At 34.8% G+C, this 16,267-nt stretch overlaps 2 protein-coding genes across 4 annotated transcripts; both read right to left on the bottom strand.

Annotated features, from left to right (window-relative positions):
• Nucleotides 1-1,669: 1,669 nt before the first annotated feature.
• Nucleotides 1,670-8,768, bottom strand: btc (betacellulin, epidermal growth factor family member). Its single transcript, XM_051877805.1, is given in 7 exon segments — nt 1,670-2,795; nt 4,973-5,106; nt 5,224-5,370; nt 5,450-5,567; nt 7,122-7,149; nt 7,151-7,227; nt 7,663-8,768. Coding segments are annotated over 6 exon segments (543 nt in total). The 5' UTR covers nt 7,703-8,768; the 3' UTR covers nt 1,670-2,795; nt 4,973.
• A 1,623-nt stretch (nt 8,769-10,391) lies between these two features.
• Nucleotides 10,392-16,170, bottom strand: hpse (heparanase). Of its 3 annotated transcripts, none has more exons than XM_051877761.1 (12): nt 15,759-16,169; nt 15,530-15,669; nt 14,743-14,871; nt 14,107-14,280; nt 13,837-14,008; nt 13,684-13,731; nt 13,498-13,591; nt 13,259-13,365; nt 12,085-12,199; nt 11,829-11,953; nt 11,583-11,729; nt 10,392-10,814 (listed from the first exon to the last, which is right to left on the bottom strand). In XM_051877761.1, the coding sequence occupies exons 1-12, from the start codon at nt 15,974-15,976 to the stop codon at nt 10,655-10,657; spliced, it is 1,629 nt and encodes a 542-aa protein (XP_051733721.1). In that variant the 5' UTR covers nt 15,977-16,169; the 3' UTR covers nt 10,392-10,654. The 3 variants fall into 3 exon arrangements, with proteins under 3 accessions (XP_051733721.1, XP_051733723.1, XP_051733722.1); XM_051877763.1 differs by having other exon boundaries at nt 15,530-15,688; nt 15,759-15,906; XM_051877762.1 differs by lacking the exon at nt 10,392-10,814 and adding an exon at nt 11,050-11,073 and having other exon boundaries at nt 15,759-16,170.
• Between the last annotated feature and the right edge of the window lie 97 nt (nt 16,171-16,267).

Raw genomic sequence — 16,267 nt, 5'->3', positions numbered from 1 at the left:
AAAATAAGCTCTGTGACCAACAAAAGCTTATGATGTTTACACGTTTTGTTCATCAAGAATCAAAAATGATACAAATTTTAAGAATTTTGAACCCAAAATACAATCAGAAGTAAAAAGCTAAACATATGCTAAAAATGAAGTACACCACGGTCAGATGACTTCAACCTCACCAGTCACCATCACTAAGCTTCCACTGTAAAAGTGAACTAGTGTGTAAATGAGTTTACCTGTTTGGCGTGATGACTTTTGGGGTCCATAACAACTTCTGTAGTCCCATTTAGCCACTTGTTAGCCAAAAACCCACTGGCTGCATCCAAAATCGCATACTGTCTTGAGTTTATTTTTAAAAATGACTTCACAACAGCTAAAAAAAATATTTTCTGTAAAGTATGAGTGCGTGTAGTATGAATGTAATCCGGATGTACTACATTCGCTATGTTTTCATTATCCTACCAGCATCAGTTGCGTCGCTTCACTGCCATACACAAATCGTTTCCTGTGGCCTCATGGGATAGTAAAGTGTCCATCGTATGTAGCAGGTAATAGTAGGTCATCCAGGTACTGTTTGCTTACTCTTTTATGAGTACTGTGAATTCAGACAGACATCTTTTGTCACATACTGTTTTTCACCTACTATATACAGTAGTAGAGAAGTATGCAATTTTGGATGCAGCCATTGACTTCAGGACAAAGGAACCGGAAGTGCTAAAATGCTGACTTGTTTCAGGGTTTTGGCCTACAAAAAAAGTCATCCCGCAGCTTTTTATATGAAATTGAATTAAGCTCCAAAATTCCAAAAGCAATATTTAAAGTCTTCTGAAGCAATTGAATGGCTTAATTTAAGTCATTAGTTACTGAACATCTACAGTAGTTCAGTTAAAAGCTATTCATAAGAATTGATTTTTTTACTTCAAAAGCAGTCCGGCTGATTCATTCACAAATTGGACTAATTCTCGAGTTCAACTAACTGTCTCACTGATAAAGATATCATATGGCTTCAGAAGACCTAGAAAAAAAAGTGAGATCAGAGTGATCTCTTATCTCCTGCAAAAAGAGCGTTGTATCGGTTACCTATTTCATTCACTTTGAGACACACCTTCCTTTTTCATTTCCTGCTGCTTTAGTTCAGGGGAAATGCAGCTGAATGAAACATTCGTCACAGGTCATTGCTACGCTAGTGGAACAGAAGTTTAAATGGGCCTCAGATCATATGATCTATCACAGCCTTTACATCTTGCAACAAAAATACTTTAAAATATGTGTAGCTTCATGCTTGAAATCAGTGCATATTGTTGTCTGGTTAAGTGATGTTCTGTTGAAACATCTGACACAGCTCTGATAAATATCATGGAAAAACATCTGCCTCACAAGATCCTACCAACTGAGGTGCTGCATTCCTGTCGTTCTTCAATCACTGACATGAGGCCAAGACGAGCTATTTATGGCTGTGCTGAAACACGAGGTCTGCCCGTGCTGGTCACACCGGCCAGTTTCTATTGGCATCAGCACAGACTGAGGCTTCAAAAACTTATGAGTAATGAAAGTTCTTAAGACAAGGCGGCTCTTCAAAGCTTTATCTATAATGATAACGGTTAAATAATCCCACAGACTGGATGTATGAGGGCAGCCGTAACTAGGGCAAAAAACAAACAATAAAGCAGATGGAACATTTCTTGGAAGCAGGGTTGGTAGACAGTTTATTCTAACTAAGCACCTTTGCACATTCCATGGACATTTTCCACCTTGGCGTGAAAAATAATCAGCTTATATGCCATATTCACCTTGTTTACAGAACATAATGCAAGCATTTTAATATCACAAAAATCCATCTCATAAAACCCACTGAAAATCAAACTTTCTTGTGTAATATAACATAAGAGAAATAAAAATACTCAGGTGAATTACTTTATAAAGACATTGTATGGTATAAAGTAAATACAGCTTTGCATTTAAAGAAAATCTCAAAAACGTTAAGTGCTTACAATACAAATCTGAACAGCATGTGCAACATATATCTAACTTTACATCAACAAATTAAATCTTTCCAAACTGTACTTAACAAAACACAAATATATAAAGTTATTCTCATTTTTCATGAAAAAAAAAAAAAGTTTTTGTTGTCACTAAATATTTTTGACCAAACATATGATTGTAAAACTTTTTTTTTTTTATTTATTATGGCTAATACTTCTGTCAAAAAAGCTCAATAAAGAAAACAAAAATACATTGTACATGGTAATTTTTCTCCAAAATTTACTTAATATATTCTTTTAAAATCAAAGAAAGCAAAATCTTTTCTATTTACATGTTAATAAATAAATCAAAGTTAAGAGTAGATTTTGGTCCGTCAATGTCAGGAGAACTACTTCCAGAAACAGTTGAAACTGTCAATATGACAATTTATTATTTAATTTTCAATTTATTATTATACGGAAACTTTTTTCAATATTCTGTGCTTCATATGCAGTATAAATAGGCCTATATCTAAACCAACATGGATAGGCTTTGTTTGTTTTCATATATTTGAATTATGATACACTTTGTCATTACAGCCACTCTGAAGGCATATTTGTTCAGTTCATCTACACTTTTTCCTGAAAAGTGTGAAAATCATTTGTGGCATGAAGAATGAGGTAAACAGTAGCACACAGAATGGCAAAGGTTGCCTGACACAACATATCTCCCAAATTCTTTTAAAGTACACACAGGATTGCTGTAAAGCACTACTTTCATCACTCTGCAAGTCCACATTTCCAGGCCATTACCAACCCTGGCAGGATCACTTCACTGTTTCACTGAAACAAAAAGATCATTAGACCCATGTCTTTGAACTAAAAGTTTACCTGACTTCCTAGCAACCAAAGTCTGAACACTGTCACAATAGCTACACATTTCAAACAAGCATTTAGCTTATTCTATCTTATTCACACTTCTAAAATGCTTTTAACATAAACTAAGAGAAGATGACAGGTCAAGGTCCTTGTACAGAATGGAAAAACGGTCATGAAGTTTTATAGAGTTTAGTGGAGATCAATTTCAGATTGGAGCAAATATTTAATTTCATTTCAATCAGAGGAGAGGTGGTTATAATAGCAGGTCAAAAGCAGGAAAAAAAAGATGTATTCACTAATTAAATGGAAAAAACTGACGTCAACACTCGTGTATCCAAATCTAATTTTTTAATATTTTGCAGGATATCTCCTTTTATGCTCATAAACTCATACCATATTGGGATCGACATGAGATATCCCTTTAATACTGGCAAGACAAATTGATCAGTTGCTAATATAGACATCCTAAAAAACAATGGCCAAAACTATGCCAGATAAAAGAAAGGCAGCGGTAGATGCTATTTACACTAAGTGCAAATAGCTGTATATGTTATTTACACTAAGTGAAAATAGCAGCATTTTCTTAGCGATATGTTATTTACACTAGGTGAAAATAGCAATAGATTCTATTTACACCACGTAAAAGTATCAGTTCTTTGCAATAAGAGTAAATAGTAATTAGATGCTATCTATACTTTATATTGACAGATACTATTTGCACCTCAGTATTTTTGTACATTAGCATGATGCAATAATATCATAGAGTGTAAATGATTATATTTATTAAAATTATTCAATGGATGCTGCCTTATTGGGAGAATAAAAAACCTTCCCTACACCTTCCCCTAATCCTACCCAATAAACACTTAATATTATTAAACACTCGTTCGCAGTTTATTTCCACTTTTAGAATATTATTTTAATTTTTATTGAAAATAAATGCGAGCTCGTCAAAAGGCGGATTTGAACCCACGTCGATCGCGTTAAAAGCCAGGTCTGCGTGTTGTACTCGCTACTGCTACACCACTTAAGATGTTGACTTCTGTGCGTCATTTTTAAAAATTAAGTGGCCCAACCAGACATTGGTGGGTGGAGCTAGTGTAAATAGCATTTGCCAACAAGGGACGCTATTTACACTTAGTGTAAATAGACACTCCGTAAAAGAAAATATGACATAGATTTCATTAACCATCTGGGCCTCTTCGGGCATAAATGAACAAAAAAAATTTATGTTTTGATTTTTTTTTTTTTTTTTTTTAACACACCAAAAAAAAACATGGACATGATTCTGATATGTTAAAGGGTTAGTTCACCCAGAAATGTAAATTCTGTCATTAATCACTCATTTTTGATGAAATGCAAGAGGCATATGACTGGTCCATAGACTGCAATATAATCACCATTTTCAATGTCCAGAAAGGTACTAAAGACATCATTAAAACAGTCGACGTGACTACAGCGGTTCACCTTAATTTTATGAAGCAACAAGAATACTTTTTGTGTACAAAAACAAAATGAAAATAACGACTTTATTTAACAATCTCTTCTCTTCCCTGTCATTATCCATACGCAGTTGACGTAGTAAGCACAGTGAAGACTTCCGTGTTAACGTCTGAATGCCGGCTCAGTATTGGCCAAAGCTGATCACATGAGCAGCATGACGCATGACGCAGGAGTCGGCGTTCTGACATAGAACCTGGAGGCGCTGGACATAAACAACGTATGAAAATGACACAGAAGAGAAGATATTGTTGAATAAAGTCGTTATTTTTGTTTTGTTTTTGCGCACAAAATGTATTCTTGTCGCTTCATTAAATTAAGTTTGAAAAACTGCTGTCATGTCGATGGTTTTTTAACAATGTCTTTAGTACCTTTATGGACCTTGAATGTGGTGATTATATTGCTATCTATGGACAAGTCATATACCTCTCGGATTTCATCAAAAATATATTAATTTGTGTTCCAAAGGTGAACGAAGGTCTTACGGGTGTGGAATGACATAAGAGTGAGTAATTAATGACAACTGCAACTGCAGTCCTAAACTATTTGCAAACCACTGGTTTACATGATCTGCACAGAAAGTAGCCCTAATGCAACATGCTGTTAATGTAAAATGAATAAGGCAGGAGAAGAATACTCACTTCATACAGCATTAGTGTCAGATGTGTCGACTGGTGCAGCTAAAGCTTCATGTGTGTTTAGTGAACTGAGTTTTGCCTCTTCATCACTTGTTTCCTTTTTTCTCTTCTTCTTTCTACATGGTTTATAACGTTTACTGTGAAAAAATAGGAAGATGGTAAAAAGAACAACATTAAAGATTAAATAAACACCGAAGACCAACAATTTTAAGCTTGAATAAGTTTGACGCTTAATAATGTAACACATCACTCACTGTGTACAGACGCATATGAAGATGATGAGCAGAATCAGAAAGACCAATCCTGCGACCACACATGCGATGACTATTTTTCTTCGTTCTCCCACATGAAAATCAAGATCAAGATATTCACACCTTGTCCCAATATATCCTGTTTCACATCTGTGCAAATGTATGAGAAAATTATTTAACATTTACTTGAGCTCTGATTGATTGAGTTATGGACAGGTCAAAGTCTCACCTGCATGAAGGAGTGTTTTGCTCTTTCACAAAACGGCAAACGCCTTGGATACAGTAATGCTGGTATTCTTTTGGACACTCCGAGAAGTGCCCACCCCAAGTGTGGTCATCTTTTGAATCTGTATAGATTTTAAGCGTACATATCACATCACCATCAAACACATCCATAACTGTTCAAAAGCGTAGGGTTGATGATTTTTTTAATGTTTTTGAAAGCAGTCTGTTATGCTAGGTTATACCAAAGCTGCATTCATTTGGTCAAAAATACAGAAATATTGTGAACTGTTTTCTATTGTAATATTTTTTTTTAAAAAGCTGAATTTTCAGCATCATTACTCCAGTTTTCACTGTCACATGATCCTTCAGAAATCATTTTAGTATGCTGATTTGGTGCTCAAGAAACATTTCTTATTTTTATCAATGTTGAAAACAGTTGTGCTGCTTAACGTTTTATAGAAACCATGATACTTTTTTTCAAGATTCTTTGATTAATACAAAGTTCAAAAGAATAACATTTATTTGCAATGGAAATCATTTGTAACATTATAAATGTCTTTGCTGTCACTTTTGATCAATATATATATATATATACTAATATTCTATCCAATAATTATTTTCATGTTATAATGGTCGATATTAAAATTCTATACTATTTTGTCTAAATAATTTAAAAATAAACTAAAATCAGTCGCAGGAATTTAGGCATCAACATTATAAAATATAGCATGAAAAAAAGATTACATTTAACAGTGTTATTAAGTTATTTGTGTTTTCAAAGGTAAACTTCACGTGAGCGTTAGCTAATGGCAAAGCTAATCCAAATGTAAAAATAACAGAAAATGTGAATGCACAATTAAATATCCATCAATGTAATACATTAAAAAAAGTATCAGCCAATAACTAATATCCTTAAAATACAAAGTAATGTAATTAGGGTTGTCATTTTACTAATTTACAATATTTTGTGTACGTCATTATACAAAGCACTGTATAGGCCAAACTCAGTTCAAAGGACTGAGCTAGAAAAAAAGACCGGTCTACAGAAACTGAAACTTGAGCTCTGACTTCAGAATGAACTAAAAGTTGAATGGGAAAAGATCTAATTACAACCTCAGGCCACATGTAACATGATCTGAGTTCAGTCAGAGAGAATTACCTGCTATACAGAGATGATAAACTTGAGCTTGGAAGTGTTATCACTTCTTAAATTAAATTACAAGGTTTGAAGGGGACTATAAGAAGCTGAATTATTATCATAACAGTCCAATTTTCCTCAGTGAACAGATTATAATATCTTTCATGTTAAGCAAATGCTTTGACAGAATTTTATGATCAAATAACACCAACTTTTTCATGCTATAAAAATATCTTTTAATTTAATATCCTATTTATCTCTTCAGCAGGTGATCATGCTGTCAAGACTTTCATGTCATGCCCAGGGGAAACCCTTTTTTAAATATATATATATATATATATATATTTACAACACAACGGGGGCAAACACAGCATTACATCTGACATCTTTAAAGTCAGTGGTAGTCAAACCTCAGCACAGCTTCAAAATACGCTTTCTGCATGAGGTGGAATCTTGAAAGCAGAGCATACGGAAAATATCTCAGGCTTGGCTTGCTCATTATTTGAGAAGAACAGGTTGGGGTGCCATTGATATTTACCTGTGCAATTGCTGCTGTTGTCATGGTGACCTGCAGGACACAGTCCTATTCGCTGGTGCTTTTGTGGTATTCCATTCAGCCTGGGAGTATTTGCATAGGACAACAGCTGAGGGCACGCAACAAACAAATCACAGGTGGCATCATGCATATCTCGAGAACTGTGGCATTAGATTGCTTTGCAGGATTTTTCAGGCAAATGTTAAACTAGATTATATAGGCCTCTTGATTGTGGTTACACTTTAAAATCCCTCCCTCCATGATTAACCAATAGCAGGTCTTCTAATGAGCTAAACTGAATTCCAGTGCTAAAAATAGAATAGTATAAAATAAGTTAGACACTCAGCTAAAGCAATGACATACTCACTCTTGATGTCACGAGCAAATTAATAAATACAAGTAAATAAGGAGCTATTTGAAGAAGGAAAAGTTGGCAAACGGGTACTTCTACAATCTATAGAGTGGTAAAATGTGCTATAGCTGATTTGTAGACAAACAAGACAGTTAAAGGCGTTGAATACAAACCAACAATGGTGAATCGTACCTGTGATTATTCCCAAAATGAACCTGCGCGTCCTGTCCATTTGGATTTCGCGTTGCGCGTCACACTGAAGACTTCAATCCACGAGCTGCTGCTTCAGATTCAGACTTCATGTCGTTCATTTTTGAACTATTATTTTATTGAACGACTACAATGAGTTACTATTAACTTTTCAGCAGTCTTCTCAAAGTTACCTTCGAGTCCTCAAGCTTAGAGGAGAGTGAAGGTTGGCTCAATAGAGGCGTGCGTGGGAGGTGCTAGTGTGTATTCTCCGCCTTTATGTTTGAGTGAACATTTAGGCCTACTTTGGGCTTCGATAAGATATTTTCACCAAACTTGTTATACTCATGTATGAGCTCATTCTGTAGTCACACAAAAAATACGGGGCGATTCACCACTTGGTAGCGTTATAATGCGAATAAAACATGAAAACAGCTAGACTATTCAACCGTTTTTCAAGGCTAAATACATGTTCGATAAAATAAGGATTTTTACTGAGTATTGAAAAATGAATGACACAGAAGAAAAATGAAAATAAATCTCAGAAGAAAAATGTAAAAGAAAGAGACGGAAAGTTTTCAGATTAAGACACAAGAGGGGAATTGGAAAAAAAAAAATGAGGAAAAAAAAAATACAAAATATATTTAGAGCTGTTCATGTATTAAATAATGTTTAGGATTTATTATCACATTTACAGAATTGTATAATCTTAATGCTTAATTTTCCATTATGCTTTCTAAAGACAAATGAAATTATGAGATTAATCACAATTCTTATTTCATTCCATTGACATCCTTTTCAACAGTAAGTAATAAACATTGTTTTGTGAATAAAAAGTGTGATTATAAAGACAACCAACATGTTTCCAAAAACAGGAAAAATTTAACACACATACTTGTGTGCCCTTGGCTTCAAAGAGTTTGAAGTTCTCTGAGTCATTAGATACTTCTGTCAGGGTAGCCCAAGGAGAAGCCTGAGTCTCTAGCCTAAATCCCCTCCTGTTTCCAGACGGCGCCTTAATGAAGCTGAGAGTGCTATGTGGACACACCACGCTGCTGGAGGGCTTGTGTTCACTGATGGCCGTGGGATTTCTCGTGGGAGATGAAGATGTGTGACTGGCAGGGGTTGCCAGAGTCTGCTCTCCCCGTCGCACACAAGCTGCGTATTAACAAGCGCCACTGCAAACAACGACCCCTTCAGCAAATGCCATGCCCAACTTAGCACAGACACCGCATGGCAGACACAAGCTGCTCGTTCATGAGAGATGCATATAAACCATATGTTCAGTAAAATGTGCTCATATAATGGTACAGATTGATGGTATTTTATTTATTTATGTACTGTATATATAATATAGAACTGAACAAGAACAGCAGCAACAACAAGACATCTTGTAGAACAATGAGGAATACTTTTGATTTTCACCAACCAAATATGTACGTCTGTAGGCTACCCAAACTTTAAAAGTAAAATCAAAGGATTTTATGATTTGGCAAATCATAATTATGACAATATAAGATACTTAATAATTACGAGCGGAAAAAAAGTGAAAATTATGACATAAAAAGTCAAAATTAGGCGAAAGTCATGATTATGACAAAAAATTAAAATTGATAAAAACAATTAGTACAAAAAAGTAAACAATGAGATTTTTAAAATAAAATTGCCATAATATTTATCTCAGAATTTCGACTTTTTATCTTGTAATTTTGACTGTCTCATAATTTTTACTATTAATGTCATACTTATGATTTACCAAAGCATGATTTTTTTTATGTGTTAGAAATGGGCTTCCATACAGAATATATCTTGCATAGAATTGTGTGATAAGCCTCTTTAAAATTTAGGGCAGACATGCCAAATAAAAAAATAAGGGATTTATCCCAAACTAAAACCTCAACATCACCAACAATGAATAATGCCTGTGGTGGTCTTTATTCATATTGAACTGTAATGTGGCCTCCAAAATTATTCTTGACCAATTCAGTAGTAAACATTGCCGCCTGGTGGGCAAAACCGCCCACTGCAGTTTTTTTAATCCACTCATTTTGATTCACAAATTACTTTTGAGTAATTTAAACTTTCCACAATTTTCTATTATTTGGAAATCACTGCAAAAGGAGTTTAAAATCCCTTTAGTAAACCGACAGGTGGCTTGCGAATAAAACTACAGTCATTACTTAACAAGAATAGCTTCCCTTTTTGGGACAATCAATATGTTGGTTGTTTATTTTAGATGAGGTTATGTTTTTTCAATGCAGTGCTCTTTAAATCTTCTTAAATGTTAATGTTAAATGTTTACATGACAAAACTTGTCATATTGTAACATTCATTTAAATGAATTGAATTTTTTCACAGATTTACATAAGCATCCAGCGTGTAGCAATCACAGTCGCAATATTTCTCTGTATTTATACCAGCTGTGTTCTCACTTAAGCCCAGATGTTTCAGTCCTCTAACTTAGACTCTCTTCTACAATCATCACCACACACAGAGTAACAAGTGCAACTAGAGCTCTTAAGTCTTCCTTTGAATAAAGTCTCATGTATCTCAACCATTTTATTCCTGTCTAAATTTAGCTGAATGTAGTGCTTTGCACACACTGACGTGAATCACACAGACAGAAGATGACTAAGAATCAAAAGGCTTGATTGCTATAGTGCAGAGGGCTGCCTGTCTGCATGGATACTGAATCACTTCAACATGTCAAACAAAATGTCCTCACAAACGAGTGCTTTGCTGAAAATCAGTTTATTTTAACAGATGTAAAATAGATTAAATCTAGTCCATAATGTTCATGAAGTATTAAAAACATTCTTGAGTGTCTTCAGCTCGATATTTATAATAAATATACATTTTCATAAACAAAATATGTTGATTTTATATTAAGAGACTGATTAATTTAATTCAAGTTTGAAGTTCCCTCACATAAATAATCTCAAAGAAAAATATTTAACGTCCATGATTCTCCAGTGAAAGCAGTCTTTATCTGAGATCATTTGCATACCGGAGCTCGTGCTTCAATCAGAACATAGAATGCAAATGAGAACCCAGGCAACTTAATGTGTTCTCCAGGCGGCAGCTCACGTCCCTCCAATAGAGGAAGTGTTCGGTCATCCACCATCTTCAGCACTTCTCCATTCAATTTGACTGACCTAGAGAGGAACAAAAAAAATGGGATTTAACAATCTCAATGTTGTTACTATGGTAGTTGAGTAAATACAGGAAAGCATATATCTTTGTCCTATAGCTGGTCGAAATTTCTTTTACGCTTTTATACCATTTTAATCACATTTCTGACTATTTTCAGTCTTGACAAATTACCTATTAAAGGGTTAGTTCACCCAAAAATGAAAATAATGTCATTTATTACTCACCCTCATGTCGTTCCACACCCGTAAGACCTTCATTCATCTTCGGAACACAAATTAAGATATTTTTGATTAAATCAGATGGCTTAGTGAGGCCTGCATTCAAAGCAATGACATTTCCTCTCTCAAGATCCATAAAGGTACTAAAAACATATTTAAAACAGTTCATGCGAGTTCAGTAGTTCTCCCTTAATATTATAAAGCGACGAGAATACTTTTTGTGCCCCCAAAAAAAACAAAATAATGACTTTTCAACAATATAGTGATGGGCCGATTTCACTGAGCAATTGGATTTAATCAAAAACATCTTAATTTGTGTTCTGAAGATGAATGAAGGCCTTATGGGTGTGGAACGACATGAGGGTGAGTAATAAATTACATCATTTTCATTTTTGGGTGAACTAACCCTTTAAAAGTAGAATATTCTCTGTAGTCCTTCTAATAATGAGGTAATAAAAGTATAGTAAAGTGTAGCATAGCATTTCACACCACAAAAGGTGATTGTTGTGTGCTAGCAAACATATTATACATTGTGAGACCTTGAGACATTACCTGGAATGAAGGTTCTGTTCACCGGCTGACTGTAGCACAAATGCTTCAATGGTGCTGTTGGCCAAATGGGTGGGCAGACTAATCGTGGCTTCATTTTTGTTTAGGTTTAAGGCAAATAAGGTCACAGCACCTGGTCTGTAATGTGTACTGGAAAGGACATATAATATGTTAAAAAGGGTTAACCACTGTTTCTTTAAAAAAAAAAAAAAAAAAAAAAAATGATTGTAAGCAAGAGAATACATGTACCTTTTTCTGTTAGTGCAGTGAAGATATACCCGTATTGCTTTCTTTGGTCCAAAATTCATATGAACTTCTGCTTTTAAGACCTCTGGACCAACAAGCCTTTTGTATAGCAATGATAGCCAGTAATCCTGACATATGTATAAAGCAGTTTAAAAGTAAAGAAAGAAGAAAAAAAACAGGATAATTGAATCGTTCACATTCCTGAGCTGTTATGGAAGTTAAAGTTATAAGAAAGATCAAACACATAAGAAACACTTACTGGAAGGGGATCTAGATTATCATCCACTAAATGGTATGTGCCGGAACCAATTAACACCTGTCTGATAACAACATCCACACCAAGCTTAGCAGCAAGTCCCAGTTTGTCCAGCCACCTTTAAGAAACAAAACAGACTGAAATATATGTTATTTATAATATGCATTTACTCAGCTAGGATGCATTACATGGATCAAAGGTGACATTAACCCTTGTGCTGTGTTGAAAACCCTATCACACTCATGGTGTTCCCGGTCCAAAATGACCGGCCTGCAAAAAATTGCTTATAAATCTCTTATTATGCTACCTTATTATCAAACATTGGATTCATTCTGTTTGTCAGCTTGTTTTCTTTCAATTAGGACAGGTTTTGTGTTTATTTTTGGAACTGATTGATCGTAGGCCTCATTTATCTCAGCTTATGTACCTCAGTTTTTGAGTCAAAAAAGTGTTTTTTTGTGGATAATTTTGTCAGTTTTGCACAAAATATGAAAAGAATTTGCATTGTTTATCACACTAGTGTGCTTTAATGTTTAAACAGGAAATTTGTTTTGAAATGGTTTTATTTTGTTTTTTTATTTATTACAAAATGGCACAAAATCACACTTGTGGTGTTCCCGGTCAAAAATGACCGGCCAAAATAGCTTATAAATCACTTGTTACGCTATTTTATTACCAAATATTGTATTCAATCTTTTTGTCAACTTGTTTTCTTTAAATTAGGACAGGTTTTGTATTAATTTTTGAAACTGATTGATTGCAGGCCTCATTGATCTGATCATTGATCAAACACATAAGATCTGATTATCCACAAAAAACACTTTTTTCACTCAAAAACTGAGGCTTACGATTAATCAGATGCAAAAAAAATACAAAAACCAGTCCTAAATGAAAGAAAACAAGTTGACAAAAAGATTGAATCCAATATTTGGTAATACAGCATAATGAGAGATTTTTAAGCAATTTTTTGTAAGCCGATCATTTTTGACCGGGAACACCACAAGTGTGACAAGGTGATTGGCTAAAAGTGTGTTGTGGTGCTCAGTCCGATCCACTTTCAACAGCATTTCTCAGAAATCACTTACTGCACCTTTAAATGTACATTAAAATATATTGGCAGTTTTAATTTACTGATGAACTTTCAACTTAAACTGGTGTGAAAAAAACTTTGACTCACATAAAACCAGCTACAAATGTGTCTGATAGACCAATGGCGCCTCCACCATATGCCGAGCTCGTCTCTCCCAGCCAAACCTTCTTCCCCGGAGAAACAGATTCAACGGTCTGAAGGCAGAGTGTTTATCAGTTCATTTCAGTTAATTTATTCATCTGACATTTCTTACTGTAGAATATGAGAAATTTGGATGCCACGAGAGAGTTCCTATTTTAATGTATTATGCAGAATTACTCTTTTACCTCGAGGACCTCGTTAATTTTTGTTGCCAGAGTATCAAGCACATGAGGGTCAAGGAAATCCTCTAAAGATGTGTCTCTGCCATTCACATAATAGCTGTTAAGAAAGAAAATGGAAAGCAAGTTTAGTACAAAGACTCAATTATGATTTATTTCTGATTTTGTGAAAGGAAGTAAATCATAACTTACTGGTGCCAGGTGCATGCAGTAATGGCCTCTGCTCCAGTCTCTAAAAACCTATAAAAGTGAATGCTCAACCATGTCACCTTTATTTGATACCCAAATCCATAAGTAAGACAAGAAGCTACTCTGAAAATATATTTATTTTCTCTGAACACTTACCCAGTTAACAAATCTTTGCGGTGATCTCGTGGCTGACCAATATCTGGTCCATATAGACCTGTTGAGTTATAGATCGTGGATTCCTGAAGGATTTGATGCAAATGGACAAAATCCTTACCGAGCTGGTACCCATCCACTCTGATTCCAGCTTTTTTCTCATAGCTGTTGGGTTCTAAAGCAAGAGATTTAATGATGAGAAATCAACTTAAATAATAACAAATAATCATATAAAAGTCAAGCCTAATCAAAAAGAAATATCCCAAATCCTACCATTTCCCAGCTCCCAGGACATCACATACTGCCTGGACTCACAGTACTTCAACAGCAGTTCTGCATTTGAGCTGTTCCATGTGTTTTCACTGGTTCGGAGCAAAGCGTTTAAACCAAAGATGAGGTCCAAACCAGAACAGTTTGCAAAGGCATACAGCAAGTCCACAGCATATTCTGTGAGAAAGACAGACACTTGACTTTCCATTTGATAGATATGATTGTGATATCACTGAAAATATGAATACATTACAGGGCTCAACAATAATGATGGCCCATGGCCAGTCTGAGAGGGTTTCTGTCAGCTGATGGTCTCACAAATATTTTTGTGATGTACTGATCATGGTTGTTAAATTAATTATGTTACTAAAGCAAACTTTACAACTGATCATGGAAACATGATATATACTGCACTATATATATATATATATATATATATATATATATATAAAAAAACATAAAAAAAAAAAAAACAACTTTTTAAACTTTTTATTAAAAATATAACTATATGTTTTCTGACACCGCAGGAAACTTGTAATTGTGGAGCCTGACAAGAAATTACAATGTTGCTATAGAACATTGTTTTGCAAAAAATTCCCCGTTAGGTAATTATTTAACAGAAGTGGAATTAAAACTTACCAGAGAATTTCGTCTTTTTGTATTTTCCCTCTAGTTCCTCCTGAAGTAAAGTCTTTGACTGTAGGACCCATTCTTGCTTTAACCTATTTTCCAGCAATGGAGGCAATTCGAGTCTCTTACATAAATTTCCTGTAGGAATGACATCAGATGTGCTGATTAAAAAAGTCCAATAATAAAAATAATAATATAAAATATAATAATAATAATTATTTAATAATATAATAATAATATTAAAAATATATATATGAGTAAATATTTTTAAGTGCGGTCTACAGTGGCTAAAGAGTGGTAAAGGTAATAAAATATGACAAGAACTCAGAGTTAAACTGTGTCAGAAAAAAATAATCTTAATTATGTCATATAACACTTAAGCAAAATATGGTCAGGTCAAAGTGTCTGAATCATTTTTGGTCCCAAATTTTTATCAATTTTACTGGTAGTCCACTGTATGAAGAATTTTTGGGTATATTATATCATAGTTTACTTTATTTTGCTATCTTCACTCACATAAATAAAACTATAGTGTCACGCACCCACTAGTAAAAAAAAATATAAAAAAATATATCTAGTGTCTGAATAATTTTTGGTTTGACTGTATATATACCTGTGGTTACTTTAACGAACATTATGTTCAGGGTGTTTAGTATGAATCAGTTTACTGTTCCCAAATTAAAGCAAAACTGGAATCATGCTGTTAAAGTCAGATGACAACACACCACAGTCAGCCTTCTCGACTGGGGGATGTGGTTAACGAACTCATGTACTGATGCTAAGTGAAAGAAGTTACCTAGAACAGCTCTGCTGCTGTTTTCTCTTGCTTGAAAATATCTTCCACGTGGGTTGAATTCCATAAAATCTTGTTTGGTACCTCCAAATCGCAGAAACGCTGGGATCAAGGCTTTGGCAAGGGTTCTTAACTTTGGTGAACTACATAAACATATCATCACTTCTTTCAAAGTTACGTCACAACTTTATTTATTTGAGGTCTGCTTTAAGAGGACTTTTGAAGGACTTACTTCAGTAGGTTCATGAACCTCTCCTCGGCTATTAAACTCGCATCTATAGCCACGGAGAGAAACCTTTCGTCCACCTTTCGGGCCACATTGGACAGATCCAAATCAACGCGAATGGACTGAACATCATCGACAGATATCACTGTTTTGGCGTCGCCACATAATGCGCGAAACAAAACAAGAGCGACAATCGTGGAAACTGCTGTTGCTGCAGACTTCATCTGTTCAATCTACCGGTTTCCTCATTCAGTAGTTGATTGCATCGGTTTCTCGCGCTCATCCAAAACACACAGGCGAAATATATATTTTTGACACCTTAAAAGACCTACTTCCTTCTTTCTTGTTTTACTGTAAAGAAGGAACCGGTGCATGACAAATTATTTGAAATACCTTACGCCAGCGACTTCAGGGCGTGGCTTCAGCGCATTCATTTATTTGCATACCTTACCTGATTGGCTGGAACTCACAACATTAGAGGCAGTGCTGGAACTGTAACAAGCTGTTTGTGGCTG

Source organism: Ctenopharyngodon idella, chromosome 21 (genome assembly GCF_019924925.1).
Source record: "Ctenopharyngodon idella isolate HZGC_01 chromosome 21, HZGC01, whole genome shotgun sequence".
NCBI lineage: Eukaryota > Metazoa > Chordata > Actinopteri > Cypriniformes > Xenocyprididae > Ctenopharyngodon > Ctenopharyngodon idella.
This window is presented reverse-complemented; position numbering and strand designations above follow the sequence as displayed.

Coding starts and splice junctions, on each gene's coding strand:
- hpse (XM_051877761.1), bottom strand. CDS start 15,976: ATGAAGTCTGCAGCAACAGCAGTTTCCACGATTGTCGCTCTTGTTTTG. Junction 14,009..14,106: donor GTCCTGGGAGCTGGGAAATG/GTAGGATTTGGG, acceptor CTCTTGCTTTAG/AACCCAACAGCTATGAGAAA. Junction 10,815..11,582: donor GAACAGAACCTTCATTCCAG/GTAATGTCTCAA, acceptor GTTCCTCTCTAG/GTCAGTCAAATTGAATGGAG.